General features: G+C 44.4%; 2 protein-coding genes across 2 annotated transcripts; one reads left to right on the plus strand and one right to left on the minus strand.

Moving 5' to 3' along the window:
* Positions 1-672: 672 nt before the first annotated feature.
* LOC147439275 (peptidyl-prolyl cis-trans isomerase FKBP17-2, chloroplastic-like) lies at positions 673-1,851 on the plus strand. The gene is made up of 2 exons (XM_086485141.1): positions 673-1,117; positions 1,356-1,851. Exons 1-2 carry the CDS (start codon positions 729-731, stop codon positions 1,753-1,755), a joined length of 789 nt encoding a protein of 262 aa, XP_086341267.1. The 5' UTR covers positions 673-728; the 3' UTR covers positions 1,756-1,851.
* A 4,630-nt stretch (positions 1,852-6,481) lies between these two features.
* LOC147439276 (O-fucosyltransferase family protein) lies at positions 6,482-26,202 on the minus strand. Its single transcript, XM_086485142.1, has 2 exons — positions 25,746-26,202; positions 6,482-7,607 (listed from the first exon to the last, which is right to left on the minus strand). The coding sequence occupies exons 1-2, from the start codon at positions 26,171-26,173 to the stop codon at positions 6,515-6,517; spliced, it is 1,521 nt and encodes a 506-aa protein (XP_086341268.1). The 5' UTR covers positions 26,174-26,202; the 3' UTR covers positions 6,482-6,514.
* Between the last annotated feature and the right edge of the window lie 286 nt (positions 26,203-26,488).

Here is a 26,488-nt window from a genome sequence, read left to right on the forward strand (position 1 = left end):
ACAATCTAGAAATATGACCCTCTGGCGATGTACCTCACATATATAGCAATAAATGAGTTTGGCAGACAAATGAAATAGACACTCCTACTTCCCCCACGTATGTATTATTGTTGGGCGCTTTGCCATCGGAGCGACAGCAACAAGACTTAGTAACATTGCATTGCATCTACAGTCCATTACTAGTTCAAGATACCAACCACGAATCAACAGTATCCCCTCGCTATTCATGTGATCGATGAGCAATATTTGGACATAAAAGAGGAGGATATTATAATTATAGACTGGCTATCCATGTTAACTCAAACGACTTTTGACCTTATCGTAAGACAAAATGTCAACGTAACAAGGAGTACATTTGCAAATCCCTTCAACAACAAATTTGTCCTCTTGCTTGGTGATCTTGTCCAACTATCCCCAGTTTGTAGTCACGCACGGGAGCTTTGTAACACATGCCATATCACAAGCTCATTCCACTCGCTACCATAAACATTATAGCATTTTTCAAATGTATATCCCTTTCACGCATTGATACCCTTGCCAAATTAGTCATTCTCTTGTTCCGCTCAATGCTAGATGCTAAATGTCCTATTATATTCTATAGATGTTTTATAGCAAGGCCCACCAAGCAAGACTAGTTTTATCACAAGATCTTGGTGGTGCATTGTAGAAGTCAAGAGTTCGAAACCGAGTGGCGACAGTGGATAAGGCGTAGGCCTAGTGAAGTAGCGATGAATGCTCTGCAGGCGGGCGTTCATTTTCCAGCGCGGAAGGGTTTTGCTTCAGGCAGAGGAGGTAGCGAGTATGGCAGGCACATGCATTCGGCTGGTGCACACCGACCTTTAGTTGCACGTTGCTGCGCGCCTGCACAAGAGGATTCAAAGTCGTCCTCTCTCAAAACTGAGGAACAGAGTAGCCCTGCCCCCCCTTCCCCTGCTCCGCCAGCTCCCCGCAAATCCTCCTCCTCTTCTGCGGATACCACCGATTGGATCGCCTCGTCTCTCACTCGTCGGTTTGGGCTAGGTGCAGGCCTTGCATGGGTGGGTTTTCTTGCCTTCGGGGTCATTTCGGAACAAATTAAGACGCGCAGGGAAGTTTACTTGGAGGAACAGGATACAAGGTATGCCATTGTGTGTGTGTGTGTGTGTGTGTGTGTGTGTGTGTGTGTGTGTGTGTGTGTGTGTGTGTGTGTGTGTGTGTGTGTGTGTGAGAGAGAGAGAGAGAGAGAGAGAGAGAGAGAGAGAGATCATATCTCTTTGCAGCTGGGTTGGACTCCTTAAGTGGAAGCTTTCCCCTTTCTGAAGAACAGACGGAGTTTCCATTTTATTGTTGAAGTATTTTGACTTGCTGAATTGCAGGGATGTAGAAGATGCAAAAGAGGTTGTGCTGGGAAGCAATATCAGGTATAAGGATTTGAGGGTTGGAGGCGGGGCAGCTCCTCTGGATGGGGACTTGGTCCTCATTGATTTGGTAGGGCAGGTAGTAGACGGACAAACATTTGTGGATACAGAGTCCGGGTCCAGGAAGCGACCCATCGCTCTAGTATTTGGCAGGCGACCTTACGCAGGGGGCATGTGTGCTGGGCTTGAGGAGGTAATGCGGTCGATGCATGTGGGTGGCAAGAGGCAGGTGGTGGTCCCAGCTGACATGGGGTTTGGTGCCGCGGGAGTGGATTTGGGAGATGGGGCTGTTATCCCACCAAATGCAACATTAGAATATACTGTGACCCTTCTGAAGGCTTCCGTTGCCCCTTCCTAACTTGGCCCGGGATTGTTCAAAGCTGTGAAATGCTGTGGGTTTATGTAGTATCAACAGATTGGTGGAGCAGAGTTTTCTGGAACTCCACTTTTGGTCCGTTTTGCCTTTCCCAATATTGTTGCCATTTCCATTTCTGTTGCTGTTTCGCGTGATTCCTACAAAAAAGTGTGTTGCATTTGGATTAGGACAAACCCCGCATCAGAACAATGTAAGTACTGTACAGTTTGGAAGGTGTTGGTGCTAATCAAAATCACTACTCTTCCATGTATATGACCAGGTATTGTCCTTCTGGGTTTTTTTCTCTTATTGATGAGTGCCGAAACTTTTTGAAGCTGTATATATCTCAGCAAGTCACATACTTTGCTGAGAATATAAAGGAAGGTGTCATGTTGTCTTATGCGTGTGTACTATTTGAGTATGTTTACATTTTTGCACTGTCTATGTAGGCTAGCATACAGAAATTTGGGTTTTCTTTAAACCGTGGAATGGACAGTGGTCTTTTTGTTGGCTTAGCTACCGTAGCCACGACAAGATAAGGGATGATCCCATGTACACTTGATTATCAAACAGTTCCATCTTGACTATTAGGCATCTTCTTGTCTATTGTTTGTCTTTGTTGGATCTTTGTTGGTGTGGTCTAGGTAATAAAATCTGCACCTCTAATTGGGAGGAAGAAATGGATATCTCTTCGAGCATCCAATTATACTATCAAACCCAGGCAATGGAGAGCGGAATTTGGCGAGTGTGGGGAGGTGTGGCCACTTGTATGTATGCTTAACCAAATCTTGTGGTTGCATGTACCAAAGCTCCAAACTTGAGATAACCTTAGGGAGATGCAACAGCAAGAGGGTAAGAAAGTAGCCTTTCTACATTCCTTCGGAAAGTTATTACAAAAGCAAGGCCCTTAACCAGCAGAATACCATCAACAATAGTAAAAGCATCATTGTTTATCGATCAGACCTGCCGTCAGTGATTTCAAGATTATTTCTTGTCCTCCATCCTCATCCAATCTCTAATTTACAAATGTTCTATCTCATTGCTGCCACATGTTCTAAGACCACTGTGTCCTTAGCTTGCCTCTTCTCTCGAGACAAATCAAAGACTAATTGTATCGATAGAGAGAAAAAATGTATAGTGCATGATGATCTTTGAACGAAGGGTTTGATCCATTATGGCTTTGCATAAGGAAGGTACGCTAGTTTTCTAGGGGAAATGCACATTAGAACAAGAGCCTATGATTTCATTAAAGCAAGCCTCATTGCCTACTTTCCTAATTTTGTGTTCCTTTGTTCAAACATAAGAGCCAGGTTGAGATGTTTGTAATATCAAATAGATCAAATTCTAGTAAGTTGTATGCATGTATAGAAAATAACATGAGTGGAATTATGAATTACAGGACATTGTGGGAGATTGACATGTGTATGCATGATTGTTTCTAGTTATACTTTATTTCCCCTAGACAGCACCTTATTCTTAGTGGAGACTCAAATGAGAACAATCCATGAAAAACATATTGTGTTGCATATGACACCCCCCGCAAAAAGAAAGTGTCTAGAGACATACAAGGAAGAACTACTAACTTTGTTAGGGATTCAAATGAGTGATTATAAACTTTACAAGAGGCACATATAGGAGACTCCATGCTTGATTCTTGATTCTTATCATGATCAACCCAAAATTTCAACATGTCAACTTGCAAGTTGTGCCAAAAGGTGCTTTTGTTGTTCAGTTTTTGCATTATAGATGAAGGAAGGTGATAGTCTAAGAGTACTTTATTTGGCATATTATCATAGTGCCTAACAATATGCCCAAAAAGACTCTTCTTTTTGCTTGAAACTTTGATATGGAAAAGTTGGAGGTGAATTTAGTATATCAGAAATCTTTTTACACTAATTTCTTCACTTTTTGTTTCTCACCTCTTAAATTCAAACTTTTGAGGTGGAATACACTTAATCTAGGTGTTTCTAAAAATTGAAATGATGTGCTTAGTTGAGGATCACACTAACAACTTCCGATCCTCTTTTTATTTGTTCTTCATAGTGATTTCAAAATTGATTAGACTCATACACGAAGCGCTAGCCTACCAAATGAGCGTTGTTTGGAAAATAAAGTTAAGTTTGTGTAGAATTATTGGTTACACGGTTGAGCAAATTTTTCTTCATTGATGTGTTCTCCTTTTTCTATTGGTGGTTTGTCAACAATCTTGTATTTCAAGGCTTCAATTGTGGTATGTCATTGACTTTTGGGGGCTTGGTGGTAGCAATGGAATTGTGGGTTGTTCTAAAATGGTTTTTATTCCTTGTTTTCTACAAGAATAAATGCTTCCTTTGGGCTTCATTACAATTCCTTTGAAGCCGATATCAACTTTTCAAGCATATGCGGTTTCTTTTGAGTCTTGGGTAGAATTTTATAGAATAACGAAGTTATAAAGGCTCACCACTAGCCTATACTTCCAATTGTTGGATGACAAACAAATTTTAGGTTCCATACTCAAGCTAAAATGCCACAATTGATGCTCAATGTAACTTTTGCTTGCAATTAGTCTTTTTTTTGCACTTTTTGAGGCATTGGTTTGAATGGATACTTGCAACTTTCTATGTGGTGGTGGCTATTGTTTGAATGTAGCAAAGATACAACTACAAAGCAAGACAAATTGCACATGTCGATCCCCAAGAACTACACTTATAATTCTCTAAAGAACATTTACTAGGGTCTCTATGGAGCTTATCCTTAAGAATATTTTGCAAGGAGGTTAACATGGTTGGTTCTTGGTGAAGATCGTGGAGCTTTACTATCTCACTAAGAAAAGTCCTACTCACTATATCATGTACAAAACTAGATGTGCTAAATGTTTTTCATGTGTATTACTTGTCTATTGTTTTTGTGTTTCCCAAAGACACGTATTGTTCATATGTCATCAAGAGTGTTCGCATCAACTATCTATCTAGATGTTGTTCATGTAAGTGATTTTCTGTACTTGTAACATATACCTTGTTTTTACTTCATGATGTTTCAAGACACAATACAAATTGTGCTGATGCATATCAAACTATGCCAACTTAGAAAAACAATTATGGCTATTATACCACATTGGAGACATAATTTGATAGTGGATTTAATTTAGATAATTAGTTTGTTAGGAAAAAGACAACTACAAAGCATTTATTGGCATCTTCACACGTAGTGTGTTTCTTCCTATAGGTCCAACAATAACTTGCACAAATGGGAATTACATATAAGATCATCTTTTAAAGAAAATTGCTCCCTCTACATTTAGTAGAACTCTTAGATCTTTCTCTAACCACACTTGAACTGGATGATATTGCAGGGATTGAGAAGGAGGATAGCCAAGGATTCCACACGCACGGCCAGTTGCACAAATAGACCGTAAAACATTCCCAAGAGGGCCTACAACTTTCCACCCAATATTCAAGAGCATTAGAGTCTTGGGACAATCCCAATAATGAATTCATATGTGAGTGCACCAAGCAAAAGGAGGTATGCTCAATACACACGTTAGTGTTTACCCTCAAACAAACACAAAAGGATACTCGTGATATCAAGTGAAAGACGCTTAAGAGAGATATTCATGTCACCTACATGAGTCACCTACATGAGGTATGCGCGACAACTAAGAATATGTATGGTATCAAGCAACACTCAAGGGCATTGCAAGGGTTCCGGCTTAGGGTTGTCAATAAATATTTTCTAATGGTGCTATTTTCGAATAGAGGTGATGGGAGGCTAGCTCTAGGATGAGATGAACTCTCAGTGTGCTATTTCTTTCCATATCTTCCAAGCTGGCATGCCATTCTTGAATTCAAGAATAGGGAAGGTCAACTTAGGTTATTCCAACAAACACATTTTCGCAAAGACACCAAGTTTTGGATCACAAAGGAACTCACTCTGCTACAACTCAAACACAAAGGTGGAGAGCTCAAGAAAGTACACGTGACGCAAGCCAAAGGCAAGCGAGCGGTCTACTATGGAGAAAAGGCAATCATACAAGATTCACTCTCCCAAGCCTTCTACAACACTGCCGAACACCACCCCTTAGTTATTCAATTTCTTTTGTACACATGTTTTGCTACCATGGGTCATTTGTGGACCTCCCAAGGACGATACTCTCCCCCCCCCCCCCCCCCCCCCCCCCCCCGGTGTGTGTGTGTGTGTGTGTGCATGTGGATAGATTCATATTATTTGAGATCTCTTGGAACTGTTTCTATGACACTACAACCCTCTCTCTCTCTCTCTCTCTCTCTCTCTCTCTCTCTCTCTCTCTCTCTCTCTCGCGCACACACACACACACGCGCGCAAATCTTGTTATTAAATAAACTTCTCAAGGGCACAAGATCAATATACAGTAACGATCATCCCATAACAAAACAAAAAAGACCCAGAGTAGTCCTTGGTTCTCAATTTCTTGCGTCTCATAGCTGCCAAAAAGTGTTTCTATTTCCTTAAAATCTTTGTAGTAAGTAGTCCAAAACTATGCCCTTATGACCATTCATTAGCTTTAGCTTATCAACAGGGTTTGGCCTTTGTAGGACCCATGCCAAACCACCCGCAAACAGGGGACCTTGTGAAGGACCCCTATGGATGAATACCTGACTAAAGGCATCTCTCTCTCTCTCTCTCTCTCTCTCTCTCTCTCTCTCTCTCTCTCTCTCTCTCTCTCTCTCACACACACACACACACACACGCATTTCATTGCAAAAAACAACCATTTTCTTCCTTGGAGGGATACTGCTTAAGGATTCTATTGAACATTAGATTTACAAGTATTTCCCAATCTAAGCTGTAAGATGTTTGCACTTAGTGTGGAGCCTGATGTACCAACAAAACCTAAGCTTGCACAACTACATATCACCTCCTCAACAAAAAGAAGAATATCTGGGTGGATCCACAAACGTTTCGGGTATTGAAGCTCAGTCTGGGTAGCCTTGTGAGGAGGAAGATAACCTGAGAGCAAGCCATAGTCCTCTTCAGCAAGCTTACTTGCAGTCTCCTGAATCAGAGGATTACTGGCATCAAGAGTATGCAATTTATACGACTTGTCTGCATCTAGCTCACCAAGATAAGTCTTCGACCAATTCGACCGTGGCAAATCAGTCATGACAAAAACGTTCAAGACCCGCAACTCACCTTGCTGTCCCCATGCCAATTTCAACTGTGATTTCAAGCTAGTAAAAGTCTTTTCCCAGCGGTTTTTAAATTGCCCATCAAGAAGTCTCAATTGGGCACAGAAGAAAGGTTTCCTAACTATATTCCTGGCGTACAGCTTTCCGGCATTGACGATTGCGGGCGTAAAAGGAATGTACTTCATCGCTTCAACCAGGCTCCTAATAATTGGGTCTTTGCTTGATTCAATATCAACATGTAGCTGACTGCCCTTATACTCTGAAGAGAACAAACTCCCAAAGGACAGCACTTGATATTTGCTAGCTTGTGACACATTGCCAAGAGTCTCCACTATTTCTTTGAATTTTCTTCGGCCATACTTCCCCTTCAGTTTGTTGCTGACCTCTGGTTTCAAGATGCTTGCAGCTTCCTCTTTTAAATCTGAATCTAGAATCTCTTTCTTATGTACCCAGATAGTTGTTCTACAATCTTCATCCACTCCGTACACACAGCTTTCATGGCTTGCCCCCGGCCTTGATATCAATGCACCACAACTTTCCAATGAGCCCCCCCAGGTTGAAGTGTCAGCTGCCAAGCTTCTGCATAAAGAACCCGAGCAGGCAGATGACACATTCACTCCACACCAAAGCAACAAGAAGATGCGGAGATCGACAAGCTTGACCAGCGGTACCACTGAAGAGAGATCAAGAACATCGGAAATGGCGAGATACCTGAGATAAAAATAACCATCATCTCATGAAAGGAGTGCTCTAGCCACATTTATCATCAATCTTGTAGATTTAGCACACACCACACATTAACAAAGGAAAGGACCATTTATCAAGGCTTCAGTTAAAGAGACAGTGCTCCATGTCATGCACAAGGTGGGTCTGGAGGCAAAAAGGTCATAGGCACACAAGACCAAATAAGCCTAGCACAGAACCCCGTGATTGGAGCATGACTTCAATATAAGGGTCTAGAAAACTGAAGTCCTCTGCTGGTGCAATAATTTGATCCAGAGATAATGCCACCTAAATCTGCATAATGGCTCTACGTTTTATGTGGTTGTGTATCTTGTGGCATGCTATGAGGGCAGGATGGGTCAAGAAGGCCACTTGGAATATGATGATAGATGATGCTCTGCAGGGAGACTTTGTCTTCTATCCATGAACCTCATGCAAATACTAATCAACCATCTGTGACACGAACAATTCGAGAGACCATAGCCATCGCCAACAGACTGGTTGGGGCTGTTGTCCTCGTCAACTCTCGTTGTAAGGAGATAGCGATGGAGTAAAAACATGGTGGCACGGTGTCCACAAGCAAACCTATTAGTATATTTCAAATTGGCTTAACGATACGCCCATCCCATTTCCTTGAGCAGACCTAAGCCCAAATATTTATCTGGAAAACTTATAAACTTATCCCTACGTAGCCTCAACACTAGATGGCCTAAAATAGACAGACCCACCAGAATGCTTTGTACAATGTGTCAGAACCATCTATGCTCATATTATCTCCTTAATATTAACAGCTTAAGCCTTACTACCTCTCAATGCGGCTTTTTCAGGACTACAGTAAATAAAGGGACTCTCCATAAATACACCCAATCACTCATAGAGCGGTCTACTGAAATTTCCATGGTCAAAGCTTTATACTGAAATAAAGGATCCTTAAAGAACCATCGCGCCTAAAAGGCCAAACTGTTAAGCTATATACGAGGATTCTTCGCAATAGGCGAAGGCACATGGGCTACGTTTAGGAAGCTTGTCTCTCACTGGATTATCACAGTCTCATAGTTACTCGACACAGATTACTCCCATCCAAGCCACTGTGCCCTTCACTGTTGCAGCAGCCTCAGTCTTCTCAGGTTCGCCCTAAGGATTGTCTCATAAGATGTACAAGGACTTGGGGGACCTCGTTTGATACGCTATCGAGGTCGTTTGATACAAGAGCTACACACTGGCCTACAGGGAGGATGTGCATAGTTTTACTGATATCTGGTGTAGTGATGTATTTTCTAGGTAGACAATATGAGACTTTGCGGTCAGCTGGTTTTGGCACTACGGGATCCCAAGGAGGCGTATGCATATCTATTGTGGATTTCTAGTAGTATGCCATTGTGGATAGAGGAGTCATCATGCCGTGACAGGCTCAGTGGCTTACTTCACGTTTTCAGGATGAGTTGTTCATATAGAGAGAGAAAATGCTGCTAGAGAGAAACACTGGAGAGAGACTGACCCAAAATGTTGGCTCACACTGTTGATACTCAAAACTGATAGTACAAGGGTGGGCACCCTCCCATTCCCTATATAGGGAACTCGCACAGTTACCCGACCTCCCCTAAAAACCCACAACCAAAAACATAGAAGCCTAACTGGCAAAAAATATGGAACTCTGGGCCATAGATGACAAACCAGTGGAACAAAGCTCTAGGAAATATAACGTCGTCATCGTGGGCAAGTCCAAGCATTGTAGAGATTTGTGCAATCAATAGTAGACCGCTCTCGCCATAGAGAGTGGGGCCTTCGGAAGAGGGTTTGACAACATTTTGGTGTCGTATTCTTCTCTCTCTATCTCTCAGTCTCATGCACCTTCATTCACAATGTTTATCCACTTTGTTTGTGTCCATTGCACGCTCTCACTAAAGGAACGGAAGGCTCTCCCTTCCGTAAGTAAAAGGAACCCTTGAGCACAGTTCGGAGCACTCATCTTGAGCAAAGTTCAACATTCACTTCCGTTGCACCTTACATGAGGATCATACTATTGATCTGATACCTAGAAGCACACCACCGAACCGGCCACCTTACCGTGTGAGCCGAGCCCAGAATGAAGAGATTATGAACCAAGTGAAAGACCTCTTGGAAAAGGGTCTTATCCAACCGAGTACTTCACCTTATTGCTCTCCGGTGTTGTTGGTTTTAAAGAAAGACGGATCTTGGAGAATGTGCATTGATTATAGAGCTCTCAACAAAATCACCATCAAGAACAGATTTTCGATTCCAAGGATCGATGATATATTCTTGACCGACTATAGGGATCCTCTTGTTTCAGCAAGATTGATTTGAAGAGCGGATATCATCAAATCCGAATCGTGCCAAGAGAAGTCTACAAGACAGCTTTTCAGACAAGCTTCGGTTTATATGAATTTTTGGTGATGCGACTTGTCGAACCAATTCTTGAGTGCGGAGGTCTCTTTGAACCTCACAATCGGCCTCCAAGGCCGCTCGTCTTGCTTCGGCTTCCTCCTTCCTTTGTGCTTTTCTTTCCTTTCGTGCATCGCACTCGCGTTCCAAAGCAATGCGAGTCGCTTCTTGTTGTTCTGCTTTTCTTTCAAGTTGTGCCATCGCAACGCGAGTCGTTTCTTGTTGTTGTGCCATCATCTCCAACATTGACTTGACCATCGCCTCCATAGGATTTGGTACAACTCGTTGCATAGATGGGGAAAGGGGAGGGTCGGAAAAACCTCCTGGTGGGGAAAATTCTTCATCGCCTCTCATGCTCATCACCTCCAAGCGAAGTATTCATTCCGCTTCGAGTGATGACCATTCACTGTGACCTTGGGTTCTTAAGTTCACGAGGAACTTAGGTTCTTGTGGGTCTTGGGGTCTTGAGGGTCTTGAAGTTCTTAAGTTCTTGAAGTTCTTGGGTTCTTCTTTAGCTTACAATCTGTGTTCAAGAAGGATCTTCTCTTCATCCGAGTTCTGCTCTTTTCCGCAAGCGCACCCCTTGGCGGCCTTGTGCTCACACCAAGGTTGCTTTTTCCCACCTCACGTCGATTGGCCGACCACTAAGTGCATGGTCCGCTCTCAATGAGTGAAAAGAGGAACAAGGGGAGGCTGGACAAGCCCTTCTTTCTTGGGTTTCCTGTCACTCTTCAAAAACACGATTAGGAATAGACACGCCCAAGGAATCTTGGGTTACGTGCGACCGCAACAAGCAAAAAAAATCTTGTGAATCTTGTGGTTCTTTCCTTGAGTGATATAGAACACTGCCAAAGCTCTGATACCAATGTAAGGTGCAGCAAAATGAATGTTGAACTTTGCTCAAGATGAGTGCTCCGAATTGTGCTCAAGGTTCCTTGTTCTTAGGGAAGGGAGAGCCTTCCGTGCTTTAATGAGAGAGTGCAAGTGATCACAAACAAAATGAATAGACACTGTGCGTGAAGGTCTGAGACTGAGAGATAGAGAGAGAAGAGAATACGACACCAGAATGTTGTCAAACCCTCCTCCGAAGGCCCACTCTCTATGGCGAGAGTGGTCTACTTATGATTGCACAAATCTCTACAATGCTTGGACTTGCCGACGAGGTCGACGACGACGAGACGGCTGAAATCTGAGAATGCTAAGGGCTGAAATCTGCAAATCTTTATTTGCTGAATTCTGACTCTATGTCGATGGCGATGATGCGACGACGACGCGCTGAAAACGCAAATGCTGAAATCTGGGTTTTCCGGGTTGAAACTGCAAACTACGCTGGATCTGACCGTGCGACGAGGATCTGCTGCGGGAAGGTGAGATCTGCGAGGTGTGGGACTTCTTCTGCAATGTCTGACTGCTGAAAACTGAAAACGCTGGTTCTAGGGCGGAATCTGTCGCAAAGATCTGCAAAAACGCTGAGGTTGATCTGCAAACCAAAATCGCTAGGACTGAAAACTGACCTTGCGGAGAAATCTGCTAACGCTAGGAAATCTGTTGTGTTGTTGTGGGAATCTGCTAACGCTAGGGTTGATCTGCTGTCTACTCTCGCCGGGAATCTGCAAGTGCAAAAACGCTGGCTGATTTGGTGCAAAAACGCTAGGCCTTCTGTTGAGAGAAAACGCCAGAGTTGTCGCGGGGGTTGGTCTTGCTGAGAAGTTGCCTGTTGAGCAAGGTGCTCTGCTGCCTCTTCTGCCAGAAAGTGCTAGCGCTAGGTTTTTATTTATACAAACTTAGCAAGATTGCTCTACCTACTTTCCAACAAAAGTCACTTAAAAATAATAATTGAAAAATGTCAAAATTAGGGAAAATAGATCTATGCACTGTAAAAGAGCTACTAATGGGATCTGATTGGAATCTGATGGTCATGTTGTGTGCAACCAAGGATATGCATTTAATCTAAGTGTCTGGACATGCACGGTCTGCAAACAGACTCACAAAAGTGCCAGATCACTTCCTATTCTAGATTGACTTGACTGAACTGAACCCCGATCATGTTGTAGCTTGTCCACGGACACATAGGGTTGGATGTGTCACGTGACACCTTATCTGAAAAATACGCATGCCCAAAATATGACTTGCATCACCAAGATCCTTCATGTCAAAATGCTCTCATAAGTTGTTTTGTAATGCATCAAGCTCTTTGACGTTTTTACCCGCAAGAAAAGCACATAATCTACATACAAGGTAAGCAATAAGAGGCTTCCATCACTTGCCTTTTTTGTATATAAACAATGATCTGCATTACTTCTTTTGTATCCTTGAGATCTCATAAAAGTATCAAACTTGTGATACCATGCACGCGGAGATTGTTTCAATCCATACAAGCTTTTATTGAGTCTACATACTTTCTTCTCCTTGCCCTTGACCACAAAACCTTCAGGTTGCATCATATATATGATCTCACGCAAAATCCCATGTAAAAAAGCTGTTTTTACATCCATTTGCCTTAATTCCATATCCAGAGCAGCAGCCAAGGCTAAAACGATCCGCAACATAGTAAGCTTTACTACAGGAGAGAAAATCTCATCAAAATCAACACCATGCTTCTGCTTATACCCTTTTGCAACCAAACGTGCCTTGTATTTTGAAGAAGCATTTGCAGTGACTTTCTTTTTGTAGACCCACTTATATGGCAATGCTTTTGCCCCTTTTGGCAAATCTACCAAGTCCCATGTATGGTTTTTCTCTAAGAAATCCATCTCAGAGAGCATTGCTTTGTACCATTTCTTACTGTCCGTTCTACCAATAGCCTCTTTATAACAAGACGGCTCCCCACAGTCAGTAAGTATTACATAGTCCATGGAAGGAACATATCTATCAGGAGGCCTAGTCTCCCGAGTAGATCTACGCACCCAATGATCCATGGCAGGTCGATTTTCAGCCTGCATATCCTCAAAATCAGCGGGCTGTTCAGCTGGTTGCATTGCATTGAACCGCTGATTTTGTGCATCCTCTTGCTCCTCAACTTGTGGTGCATCAATGGCAACTTCATTGGGCTGATTTTCAACACTTTCTTGCTGATTTTCAGCACCATTTTCAGCTTCAAAACGCTGCTGTACATTGGGCATTCTTGGCTGTCCATAAGGTACATCTTCCCGAAAAACAACCCTCCTAACTTCTTCGGTCCTAATGGGCTGTTTATGCATGCATTTCTCATTGCAGATGACATCATTGCTGCGTATAACCTTTCTCATTGCAGGATCCCATAACCTATACCCCATTTCACCATCCTCACCGTATCCTAGAAAAATACATTTACAAGACTTGGGGTCAAGCTTGGTGCATAGTTCACTCCGGATGTGAACATAAGCCTCGCAACCAAACACTCTCGAATGTCGATATGAGGGTGGCTTGCCGGACCACACCTCCTCAGGCACTCTCCCACCCAAAGTCTTACTCAGTGACCTGTTAATCAAGTGAACGGTTGTACTAACAGCCTCTGCCCAAAAACTATGGGGTAACGCAGCATGTGACAGCATACAACGGACTTTCTCTTGAATAGTCCTATTCAGTCTTTCTGCAACTCCATTTTGGGAAGGGTTAAAAGGAGCCGTGAGCTCTCTTTTAATGCCCTTAACGTCACAAAAGTCCTGGAAGGCTTTTGACGCATATTCTCCCCCATCATCCGAGCACAAAGACCTGAGTTTCTTGCCAGTTTGGTTCTCAACATATGCAAGAAACTTCTTAAATGTATCCAATACATCACTCCTTAAGCGAATTGGATACACACACCTTGCGGGTCGCATCATCAATGAAAGAAACAAAATATTTCTTTCCGCCTAACGATAATTGTGGCATCTCACATACATCAAAATGTACTAAGTCTAATTGTAAAGACTTGGAAGAAAGAACCCTATTATGCGGTGTTTGAGTGTGCCTGCCAAAAATACAATATTTACAATGTGAAAAATCAGCAAACTTCAAACACGGCAAATACCCACACAGAGAAAGAGTTTCCATTCCCTTTTTACTCATGTGTCCCAATCGGCCATGCCACAAAGAAACACTCGGCTACTCGGTTACGGCGACAACATGGTCACAAGCACTAGAAACATACAAAGGATACAAAGTGTCACTCTTGGAACCTTTAGCAACAATCCTGGCACCCTTGCATATTTTCCATTTGCTATCACCAAAGGTGGTGTGATAGCCAACATCATCCAATGCACAAGTGCTAATGAGACTCTTTTTTAACTGTGGCACATGTCACACATTTTGCAACACAAAAGGCATACCATCTGCAAAAGACAAATGCACACTGCCAATGCCTGCTATATCGCATGCAAAGTCATCACCCAAATGCACTTTACCATGATTGCCACCCCTGTAATCAGAGAATCATTCTCTGTGTGGAGTTACATGAAAAGAAGCACTTGAGTCAAGTATCCACATGTGCATATGCTCATCAGAGCCCAAGACAAGAGTTTTTGCATACAAGGAAGATGCATTAAGCACATCATTGCTACTCTCACTCTCATAACTAGAGGCAACATTCGCCTCTTCAATCACAACTGAGCTCTTTTTGGCTTTCCCAGTGTCTTTTGCATCAGCATCAGCATCTGCCTCTTTGTTCTTCAATTTCTTCCACGCATAGCATTCCCGTTTGGCCCTTTTTGCCACAATGATGGCACTCCACATCCTTTTTATTATGGGACTTGCTACGCCCTTTGCCTTTCCCATCATTCTTCTCCCGTTGCTGGGATCTGCCCCTCATATGTAATGCATTAGAAGCAGTCACCGAAGCATTGTTCTTCCTGTTCATCTCTTCCATAAGAAGAGAACTCTCTACATCCGTGTAAGACAACGTAGTATTGGTACTGCTCAAAGCTGTCCGGAAAGTATCCCAGCTTTCAGGCAGTGTGCATAGCAGAAAAGTAGCTTTGAACTCCTCATCAATCTCAAATTTCAAGTTCGTCAACTGGCTGAAATTGAGTTGAACTCATTGAGGTGTACCGACATTTGCGTGCCCTCCTTCATGCGAAGATCCATAAGCTTCTTAAGCCAGTAAACTTTACTAGCTGCACTCTGCTGTGCATAGAGATCCTCTAATCTCTTCCACATGCCCCATGCAATGTCCTCATTCTCTACATTGAAAAGTAAACTGTCAGACACAGAAAGCATAATGGTGGAGCGAGCCAACTCGTCCACCTCTTCCCATTCCTCACCTATCATGTTTGCAAGCTTCTGACCCTCTGTCTTGATGGGCTTCGCCTGTTTCTTTTGCAACATCACATTGTAGCATTGCTTCTTCCAAATGGCATAGTTATGCGTACCCTCAAGCTTCTTGATGTGCAGCAAAAAGCTTCTTGATGTGCAGCAAATTGCCACTTTCACTGCCGGAAGCCATTACAACAAAGACAAATGCAAACGCACTTGTTTCTCAAGGCTAAACACGCTGAGATGAGTGCAAAATCAGCTAATAAACCCTGCTGTCCTGAAAATTCAGAACTTCAAAACCCCTCAGAGTTCGCCCAAATTGGCGTACATTCATTGCGAAAACCTTGCAAAATGTGTCCACAAGGTGAGATACATCAAATCAGCCCTGAACTTCGCTGAAATTGACCTAAATTCAGACCTGTAAATCACTGTTTTGCTGAAATTTCCGACCTGTCCGCCTAAAACACCTGCGAATCTGACCTGTAAGCAACCTGTTTCACCAATGAAGCTAATATTTTGACTTTGGGAGGTCAAAACACCTTAAATTCAGTAAAACCCCTCTGTTGTGCGCTGAATCTGAAACCCTAATTGTCAACTTTGACGAATGGGCACTGTTCTTCGCGACAAGATGAGTCCTCCGCGACAGAACTTGAGCGCAAACGATGGGGAAGCTGAAACGCAGCAGTGAAAAGAGTTTTCAGCTCACGTGTCACGAAAGAAGGTTGCAGCCCGGGCTCTGATACCAATTGTTGGGGAAGGAGCAGGTGCTCAAGGTGTTGCAAGAGGGGGCGTGGAAGCAAGAGAGAGAGAGAGGAGGAAGGAGCGCAGGAAGAAGAGCATAGAGAGAGAGAGAGAGAGAGAGAGAGAGAGAGAGATCGTTAGTTCAGCCCTCGATTGTGTATTGGGCTTTTTCTTTCTTATTCATTAAAGGAATAAGTGAGTAAGTGACCTAGAGGGTGTTCACACTCGTCCGGCCAGCCATAAGGCACTTAGCCTTTATTTCTTACAGGTATGTCACAAATGGGTGACATGGCAGTAGACCCGGGACAAGCACACTGCTGATGTGGCAGTTTCCATAAAAAGCGCCAACAGGCTGACGTGGAAGGTTGTACGAACTGCCGTACGGATTTTCGGATTTTGCGGCACAAAACGCGAAACTGCTGACGTGGCACTGCGTACGGAATTTCTTGCTTTTTGCTGGCTGAATCTACGCTGGCTGAATTAGCAGCTTTTGGGGATTATTGCTTTATTTAGAGAAGCTTTTGAACTACTGCTTTTGGGGCTCTCTTTTGGGCATTCCTTGTATCAATAAATAAGTGGGCAGGGCCTCACTTCTCAGAGCATCTGAATGCAGAGTCTGAGAGTGAGCACCTACCCACTCTCTTGTACTTTAAATACAGATTAGTACAAAAAGAAATACCGAAAGGGGCGCCAGTCTTTGGGGCCAATATCTCTACGCACGGAACTACGTCGGGCCGTGTCCACTCAATTGTGAAATTGTGACTGTTCTTTAAGTGAATCTCTGCTGTCGCGGTAGAATCTTGACTTGGAGTATCCAAGTTTGTTACAACGGCCACTCCCCCCCTCCCGGTCCTGCATGACTGGTCTCGCCAACACCTTCGACGTGCTCGGTCCAGCAGGCGGCCTTCGTTCGCCGACGTCACTTCGCCCCTTCTCCATGGCAGCACATTGATGGAGGCTCATGCTCCACCTCAAAGGGACTCTCAAGAAGCCCCGTCGCCCGACCCTGCAGAGCCCACCATCTGACTTGTTCTTTCACCAACAGAGAAAGCGAGCCTCGCAGCAAAGGTGGAACACCTTCACGCGACTTCCGTCATCTACAAGATTCTCGGCACCAAACCAAGTACAGGAGAGGTGCATGATCTTCTCCAGGCCCGCCTTCTCGCAGAGGTGGGCAAGATCTTGGATGTTCAGTTCCTCTGTCTCGGCTACTATCAGATAGAGTTCCAGACTTCCGAGATGGCGTCCAAGGCTCATCGCGATGAGCCCCTTGGCCATCCGTGCAGTTCGAGCCCACTTTCGACAGTGGAGGCATGGTTTTGATCCAACTACAGATGTTCTGGTAGAGGAGGCAGACCTTCCAATCTCCGTCTGCTTTCTTGGTTTGAGGAGGGAGTACCTACCACTCTTATCTAGGATAGGCTTAGAGATTGGGACTGTCCTGGAGACACCTCGCATGGCAGCCTCTGTAGTTGCCAAGGTGGCCGGCATCCCCTCAGAACGTGTTCTGGTTCGAGACACCCACACTCTCCCGAATGTCATCCTACTACCTCGGGTGAGTGGGGGTTGGTTCCATCACAGCGTGGAGTATTCGGGCCTCCCGAATCAGTGTTTCATATGCAGAGAGATGGGCCATTTGGCAAAGGCTTGTCCTCGCAGGAGACCTCGACCCATAGCGCATGCGCAACCTCCCAAGGTTGAGCAAGCCCAGCAACTAGACACACAAGACGCACAGGCTGGTACCTCGACTGAGACTAGCGATCAGACAGCTGATGGTTGGCAGCAGGTACCTGGCCGCCGTCAACAGGGGGAGGCTTGCCCCACTGCTCCCCTTGGTGGCCGACCTTCTGCAGCTCAACAGCACTGGGTTCCGACAGGGAACCGTTTTGACCCCCTTCAACAGGACCCGCCTGAGGAGACCCCGTTCACTTCAGTTCCTCCACCTCCACCCCCTCCTCCCTCAGACGCTACCGCTCTGCCTCCCCCGCCACCTCCACCTTCGCCTCTCGTCCCTCCTCTCTCCTTGGTGGGGCCCACAGCCTCATCTCCCGACCCCTCCACCACTCCTCGTCGGACGCAGGAAACTGGATACATGTTTGCCGCAAGGCGATCTCTTGGTCGTGCTTTCGCTACGAGCCGTGTCTCGAGAGGGACAGCCCCACTACTTGAGGCCCCGTTTTTTGGTGCAGATTTCTCCTTTTGCAGCAGTCCCTAGAGGTTTGACTAGCTTTGACATTCGCAGACACTGGGACTTCTTCGACTACAGTTTCACACGGTTTTTGGGTAACTTCTCTTGACCTAGAGGAGGCTTGCTTTCGAGTCTACATCCTCTTGCTTGCAACTAGAGGCATTGAGGCTTTGCACACAGCGGTGGGTTTCTCCTTTCCGTTGTGCGGTAGGGATCTCACAGAGTGGACCCATCACATAGTTCTTGACTGGCTCCAAATTCAGGCTATTGAGTTCTCACACCACACAGGAGACTTAGGGGTGACAAATCTGGTGCAAACACTTGCCAAGTTCAGCATGATGCCTCCGGATGCAGCGGGTTGCAGGCACATTGTGGTGCATTTGTTTGCTACCCTCAGAGCCCTCCTTGCTATGTATTTGTACATGAGGATTCTTGGACAGAGGATGTAGCCCTTCGGGCTGCATGCTCGGCTTGGGCCTGGGCGGGACAGTCACTTCTTTCGCGCTTGTCTAGAGGTCGTTTGGATGCGGATTACTCCCCATCCAAACCGGCCTCAAAGATAGCGAGGTTGGCTGCTGTTGCAGCATATGTTTTCTCCCATTGACTCCATGAGGATCATCGCATGAAATGTGCAGCTATTCGAAGGGCCCCACTTTTAGCGTCAGAGGGGTCAGTTGCGTCAAGAGCTTCAAAGATGCCTTGTGGGTGGTGAGATTGACATTCTTATGCTACAGGAGCATCTTTGTGAGAGCCGCATTAGACGGTGTGGTCAAATTTTGTGTGGTCGCTATGAGACGTGGTGGTCTGTTGCATTTGGACCTAGAGGCATCCAGGGTGGGGTATGTAGAACTATTGCGGATTCTTTGCAGCAGGCCATTGTGGTGTCACGTGACACATCCAACCCTATGTGTCCGTGGACAAGCTACAGCACGACAAGGATTGAGTTCACTCAAGTCAGTCTAGAATAGGAAGTGATCTTGCATTTCTGTGAGTCTGTTAGCAGACCGTGCATGTCCAGACACTTAGATTAGATGCATATCCTCTGGTTGCACACAGCATGGCCATCAGATTCCAGTCAGATTCCAGTCAGATCCCATCAGTAGCATTTTTACAGTACATAAGCCTATTTTTCCTATTTTTGACATTTTTCACTTATTATTTTTAAGTGACTTTTGTTGGAAAGTAGGTAGGGCAAATTTGCTAAGTTTGTATAAATAAAAACCTAGCGCTACCACTTTCTGACAGAAGAGGCAGCAAGAGCTTCGGTTCAACAGGCAACTTCTCAGCAGGAACCCCCAGCAAGGCCTAGCGTTTTTGCTACACAGTAGCGAGGCTAGCGTTTTGCATCAAGAACCCAGATCAGCCAGCGTTTTTGCGCTTGCAGATTCCCGGCGATAGTAGAACCACAGATCAGCCTAGCGTTTTGCATTTGCAAGACATCCGGCAACAACAGAACCAGCAAAAGCCCTAGCGTTTTTGCAAGAAGACTTCAAATCAGCCCTAGTGTTGGACCTGACTTTTGTTGGAAAGTAGGTAGGGCAAATTTGCTAAGTTTGTATAAATAAAAACCTAGCGCTACCACTTTCTGACAAAAGAGGCAGCAGGAGCTTCGGTTCAACAGGCAACTTCTCAGCAGGAACCCCAGCAAGGCCTAGCGTTTTTACTACATAGCAGCGAGGCTAGCGTTTTGCATCAAGAACCCAGATCAGCCAGCGTTTTTGCACTTGTAGATTCCTGGCGATAGTAGAACCACAGATCAGCCTAGCGATTTGCATTTGCAAGACATCCGGCAGCAGCAGAACCAGCAAAAGCCCTAGCGTTTTTGCAAGAAGACTTCAAATCAGCCCTAGTGTTTCTGGTTTGCAAATCAGCCCCGGCGTTTTGCAAATTCACCGCGACGGAACATCAAGAACCACCAGTGTTTTCAGTTTTCAGCCTTTAGCAGTCGCAGATCAAGTCCCGAACCTCTCACATCTCACCTTCCCGCAGCAAATCCTCACCGCACAGTCAAATTCGGCAAGCTTTACAGATTCAGCCCAGAAAACGCAGATTTCAGCATCTGCGTTTTCAGCGCGTCGTCGTCGCATTGTCGCCATCGACATAGAGTCAGAATTCAGCAGATAAAGATTTGCAGATTTCAGCCCTTGGAAGTTTCAGTTTTCAGCCGTCTCATCGTCGTCCTCGTCGTTGACATCGTCGGCAAGTCCAAGCATTGTAGAAATTTGTGCAATCATAAGTAGACCGCTCTCGCCATAGAGAGTGGAGCCTTCGAAGGAGGGTTTTACAACGTCTTTGGTGTCGTATTCTCTTCTCTATCTCTCAGTCCCATGCACTTCCATTCACAATGTTCATCCACTTTGTTTGTGTCATTTGCACTCTCTCACTAAAGGAACGGAAGGCTCTCCCTTCCGTAAGTAAAAGGAATCTTGAGCACAGTTCGGAGCACTCATTTTGAGCAAAGTTCAAACATTCATTCCGTTGCACCTTACATTGGTATCAGAGCTTTGGTAGTGTTCTGCATCACTCAAGGAAAGAACCACAAGAATCACAGAATTCTTTTTGCTTGTTGCGGTCGCACGTAACCCAAGTCCTCTTAGGCGTGTCGATTCCTAATCGTGTTGTTGAAGAGTGACAGGAAACCCAAGAAAGAAGGCCTTGTCCAGCCCCTTGTGCCTCTTTTCACTCATTGAGAGCGGACCGTGCACTTAGCGGCCGGCCAATCGACGTGGGGTGGGAAAAAGCAACCTTGGTGTGAGCGCAAGGCCGCCAGGGGGTGCGCCCGTGGAAAAGAGCAGAACTCGGGTGGAGAGAAGATCCTTCTCTAACACAGATTACAAGCTCAAGAAGAACCTCAAGACCTTCAAGCACCCAAGACCCGCAAGAACCTCGTGAACTTAAGAACCCAAGACTTCAGTGGATGGTCATCACCCGAAGCGGAATGGATACTTTGCATGAAGATGGTGAGCCTGACAGTGGCGAAGAAGAGTTTTCCCCACCAGGAGGTTTTTCTAACCCTCCCCTTCCCCATCTACGCCAAGGATTGCATCAGATCCTATGGAGGCTTGGTGCAAGACGATGATGGACATGATGACAACGTGGCACGAAGCAAAAATGGCAGCCATGGAGCGTGAGCGCAAGCAATTACGCTTGGAGGCCAAAGAATTTGATCGCAAGTACACAGAAAGAAAAACAGAATTGGATCGCAAGGACATTGTTCATTCTTCCTCTCTCATTTCTAATGTGCAGGCGAAGATTGAAGAGATTCGGGAAAAGGAGACTCTCTCAGTCTCTTCTTCTCCAAAGCAAGACACACAGGAATTACATGATTTGCATTATAATGATGATTCGAATGATGATAATAAGCATGATGCTTTGGATGATAAAAACAAGCATGATGATCAAGATGTGATTTCTAACAAGCATGATGATTTGCAGGAAGATGATGTGATTGTTCACAAGGATGATATGTTAGTTGATACTTTCTCTAGTGAAGCTAACCTCATTGCAGATTCGATCAATCACGAAGCACCGATCTTGGTCCTCGAGTCACGGTCCACAGAACCCCCACAGGAAGATTCGATCAAACACGAAGAACTGATCTTGGCTCTTGAGCCTAGGTCCAAAGAACCCTCTCAGGAAGTATTATGTGTTCGAGTGATTAGTCAGGACGCATTGTTCGAGTGTTTCATTCGTGATCGTTTCCTGTATTTTAGTCAACATCTTTATGTGATACCTTTTCCTAGGCATGACATATTGTACGTTTAGCACGATTCACTCATGAATAAGCACAGATGTATGCGGATTTCTCATGAAAAGCTGAAAAGTATGCATTCAAGGACGTCACATTTCATGTCTCTTCCTTGGCACGACACAGTTGTAGAAAGAGCACAAGAAAGTATGAGCACCAAGCATGGGCATTTCCATTGTGTTTTGCCACAGTTGATTGATTTAGATCAGCACGACAAGATTCAACCTCATTGTTTGCGTGTATTTGCATGTGTTTGATGAACGGTTTGGCATTCCGTCTCTATGTTCATCTACATTGCATGCACAGTCTTTTAGAAAGACGAGATTTTTTCCAGTCACTTTACATGGAATAGGTATGTTCATGTTTTTGTGTTGGAAGTGGTTTCAAAAATTTTCAGTCTCAGAGATTCTTCAAGATGGTAGACGCATCACTATGGACAAAGATGAAGCATCGGAGGAGCCACAGAAGACTTTGTGTCGCTTTCGGCGCGGCCCAAAGAAGCAAGCATTGCAGACCTTTATGAAGTTCAAGTACAGCACGACCCACACATCAAAGTGGGCCAGTGAAGAGTCCCTTCCAAGATTCCCGATGCTATTGGCGATCTCCCTCGACGCCATACAGTTCGGTACCAGTACCTCACTTTGAAAATGAGGGGATGTCACGTGACACATCCAACCCAATGTGTCCGTGGACAAGCTACAGCACAAGGGTTCAGTTCAGTCAAGTCAGTCTGGAATACGAAGTGATCTGGCACTTTTGTCAGAATTCAGCAGATAAAGATTTGCAGATTTCAGCCCTTAGCAGTTTCAGTTTTCAGCCGTCTCGTCGTCGTCGTCGTCGTCATCGTCGGCAAGTCCAAGCATTGTAGAGATTTGTGCAATCATAAGTAGACCGCTCTTGCCATAGAGAGTGGGGCCTTCGGAGGAGGGTTTTACAACGTCTCTGGTGTCGTATTCTCTTCTCTATCTCTCAATCCCATGCACTTCCATTCACAGTGTTCATCCACTTTGTTTGTGTCATTTGCACTCTCTCACTAAAGAACGGAAGGCTCTCCCTTCCATAAGTAAAGGAACCTTGAGCACAGTTCGGAGCACTCATCTTGATCAAAGTTCAAACATTCATTCCGCTGCACCTTACATGTGGGCAGAGGGATTATTGTGCCATCCTATGCCAAGGATAGATAATCTGCAATGTTTTATCGCTTGGGCAAGTGGCTTGCCAGTTTCATGTTGAGTTATTGTTCGTGTCTTTCAATGTCTGTCTCCTCCATCTGCTCTCCTTGCTTCATTCCTACATAATATCCGAGCTAGCAGGTTAACGAGACCTTACGACACGCTTCAAGAGGCTTTTACGAGAGATTTTATCACGGTAACTTGTTTCAATTTGCTACGGTTTTTGCAACATCCCTCAGTTTCCAAGGATTTTGTTGTGAAAAACCTTGTTTTTTGCATGTAGAGTTTTGTAATGAGAAATCACGTCAAAATCTCCATTTTTTTTCACAACCCTATGCAGCTACAATTTTTAAAGCATTTGAAGACAATTTGTCTCGAAAGGCCGGCCATTAGATCGATCCCTCCTCTCATGGAAATTCAAACCAAATCTAATCTTTGCTTCATCATTTTTCATTGTAGCCCAAGCATTTTTTAATTTCAACATCAGATTCATCCTCTCCTCTTGAAAGGGACCGCCTAGCATGTGCTTGTATCAACATTTTTCTTGTGCACAGCAAGGACTGTGGCATTTCTAGTACAACTTTACTCAATTCGGTCTCCACCCTCAACTAGTAATTATTGCGTGCTATTAAAAGCCATACCCACGAAAGATTCCAAAGAACCTCGTCAATGCACATTTTGTCGAAAGAATGGTCATCTTAAAGAGATATTTTTCGATTAACAAGATCTCTCGAAGAAGTTGATTGTTCAAGTCTATGTTTCTTTCTTCTAGTGAGACTTCTCTTGTGGTGATTGCACATTGCACCACCCACTCCACAAGAGCACAATAGATATGGAAATAAGGAGATGGAAAAAGATGGGGAGCAGATGGAGCACCTTCGCTGGCCAAGAGATGTGCTGAACTGGAGGGGCTGATGGCTGCAAACTGAAGGGGTTGATGGCTACACGAGATGAGTTGCAAAAACTCGGAAGAAAGGAGGGAGATAGGGTGAGCAAAAACGCTAGCAAACTTGCTCCAATCTGGGGAAGAGAGAGAGAGAGAGAGAGAGAGAGAGAGAGATGGGATTGCTTTTATTATGGTTTTTGGACCTTAATGCCCACCAAAGTGTAAGAACACCCGTTGAACATGTGTACAGACAAATTTATACAAGAGGGTTCCGAAATGGAAAAACCTATCTAGTGCACTTGTTTGGACATGCAAGTCCTACGTGCGAACAAGCTCACAAAGTTGCCGATCCTTAATCCCTTAGACTCTACAGACAAACCTTGGTTCTGAACACGTAATAGTAGCATGTCCACGTAGCACATAGAGCCACATGCACATGACATCAAGACATATTTAGTGACCCAGAACCCCCTACAATCAGTACCCTCAAACGTATGTATTTACTACCGTGATACCAATAATAGATCACCTCATAAGTCCTGCCCTAGTAGAACCCATGCCTTCATCAAGAATAGCAACCAGAAAAATCACAAACATAAGCCCAAAACTGGCCAGCCAGGCCAACGAAACAAAAGTTGTCACCAACAAAAGCAGGTAGAAAAGAAACAGCAGAAGCGCTGATTAGTGCGAAAAATAGAAGTTCTAGAGCCCAGAGTCTATGATTGAGAGGTTAATCCGGACTCTCAACTTCTTAAAATCAATTAGAGTCTGAAATTTGGAGAGCACAAAACACTTTATTGAGAAAGGTGGAGAGACTGAAACACTTTCCTAATGCATATACCCTGAAAAATTTGGGTAAAGGGTAGCAATTACTACATGACATGCTAGATTCTAACAACGTCTTTGTGACATAAAAACAACTTGAAGATTGGTTTCAATTCTTACAGGCTATTTAAGCAAGATCTTAACCATCAAAACTATAACTGGCTTGCTTGACACACAAATAAATTCCCACAACTTGCAACCAGCACCCACATAAGTTGGCTTTCTTTAAAGATTCTCAAGAATGATACAGACCTATTTTGAAAAGCTCATCAAATAAGGCAGGTACATCATAGCAATTGCAGCCTACAGGTGCCCACTTGTGCACCTTATGTAACATGGAACCATACATGGAGGTGACAAATCATAGGCATTGCCTAAAATGCATCCAAACTGAATAAATGGTGTTTGTAGACAAGATTTAATGAGCCACAAACATTGCCAATTGAAATACTTTCCTCACATAAAATATCACAACAGTAATGAACAAACTTTTTCGAAACATGAAAGGAAAACATTTCTTTTGCTGGGTATCAAACTTTAATCTTTATGTACCCACACATCCACCTTAACCATAAGGTTACGATCCCATTGGTAGAGAGGAAAAACTTGGAAATCACAACTGATTTTAGAGAGGATATTCAATACCCACCCTTCAAGCATTCAAGCAGCAATTATACTAAGTAATCTTGTGCTCAACATTGGTATCCTACATTGTTCACAAAATAAGCAGCTTTGTCGAATGGCCCTGACAATAAGCCTAGCTGCTTGTTGAGAATCAATGCTTGCCATAGGCATTCGACCATAGCACCTATATATCTTCCCCTTTCACTTGCAAAATTCCATTGTAGCATGGTCTTACATTCAGCTAGAGACCTTGCTAACACGTTCTACTACATAAACAACAAGCACCCAAGAGAAAGACTCAGTGAGAGGCAAGAGTGTGAAGGTCTACCTGCCTTCGCGAATGAGCTCAGAAATATGTGCCCATGCGGAAGCTCGCATTTCGTGGGGTTCATGGACACGGAACTTGGGGCAGCTACCAAGAGCCACAGCATGATGATCGAAGATCGGGGGTACAACAAGGGTCCTGTTGAGAGCAGCAGCAACGAGCAAAGCATTCTTGAGCTCCCCAACTTGATTGCTGAAGCCACTATGTGGGGCAAAGAGCATATACTTCTCTCCTGCTGGAAGCAGCGGGCCTGCCCGGCAATGGCGCTGCCTAGAGAACAAGACGTGTGGTGAGACAGCTATAGAGCCCTCCTCGTTAGCAGAGAGAAGAGAAGAGTATATGGCGTTGAAGATGGCGTATACAGTGAGGGTGATGCAGAGAAAACCGACGTAGATCAGGGGCCAGCACCTTCGTTGAGGCCCCCCGCGCATCGCGTCTCACAGCTAGTGGTTAACATAGAGTAAAGTTTGAGCTACCTAGCTGTCTCTCGTTTTTATTTAAACTTAAAAAGCGAGATCGAATGAGATTGAATGAGAATTGATTATGTTTTCACCTCACAAAAAAATTAAATTCGACACAAGTAGTACTCTCGACACAATAGTTACTAGTACGACCGGTCGCCTTCGGTTTGCTCTCTCTCTCTCTCTTTCTCTTTCTCTTTCTCTTTCCCTCTTTATCGCGTGCACGGATGCTTCTCTAAGTTTTGGAGTTTAGCCTTCATGTCGCAGATTTTGACACGTGTAAAG

Source organism: Adiantum capillus-veneris, chromosome 16, assembly GCF_014529385.1.
Source record: "Adiantum capillus-veneris isolate H3 chromosome 16, ASM1452938v2, whole genome shotgun sequence".
Taxonomy (NCBI): Eukaryota; Viridiplantae; Streptophyta; class Polypodiopsida; order Polypodiales; family Pteridaceae; genus Adiantum; species Adiantum capillus-veneris.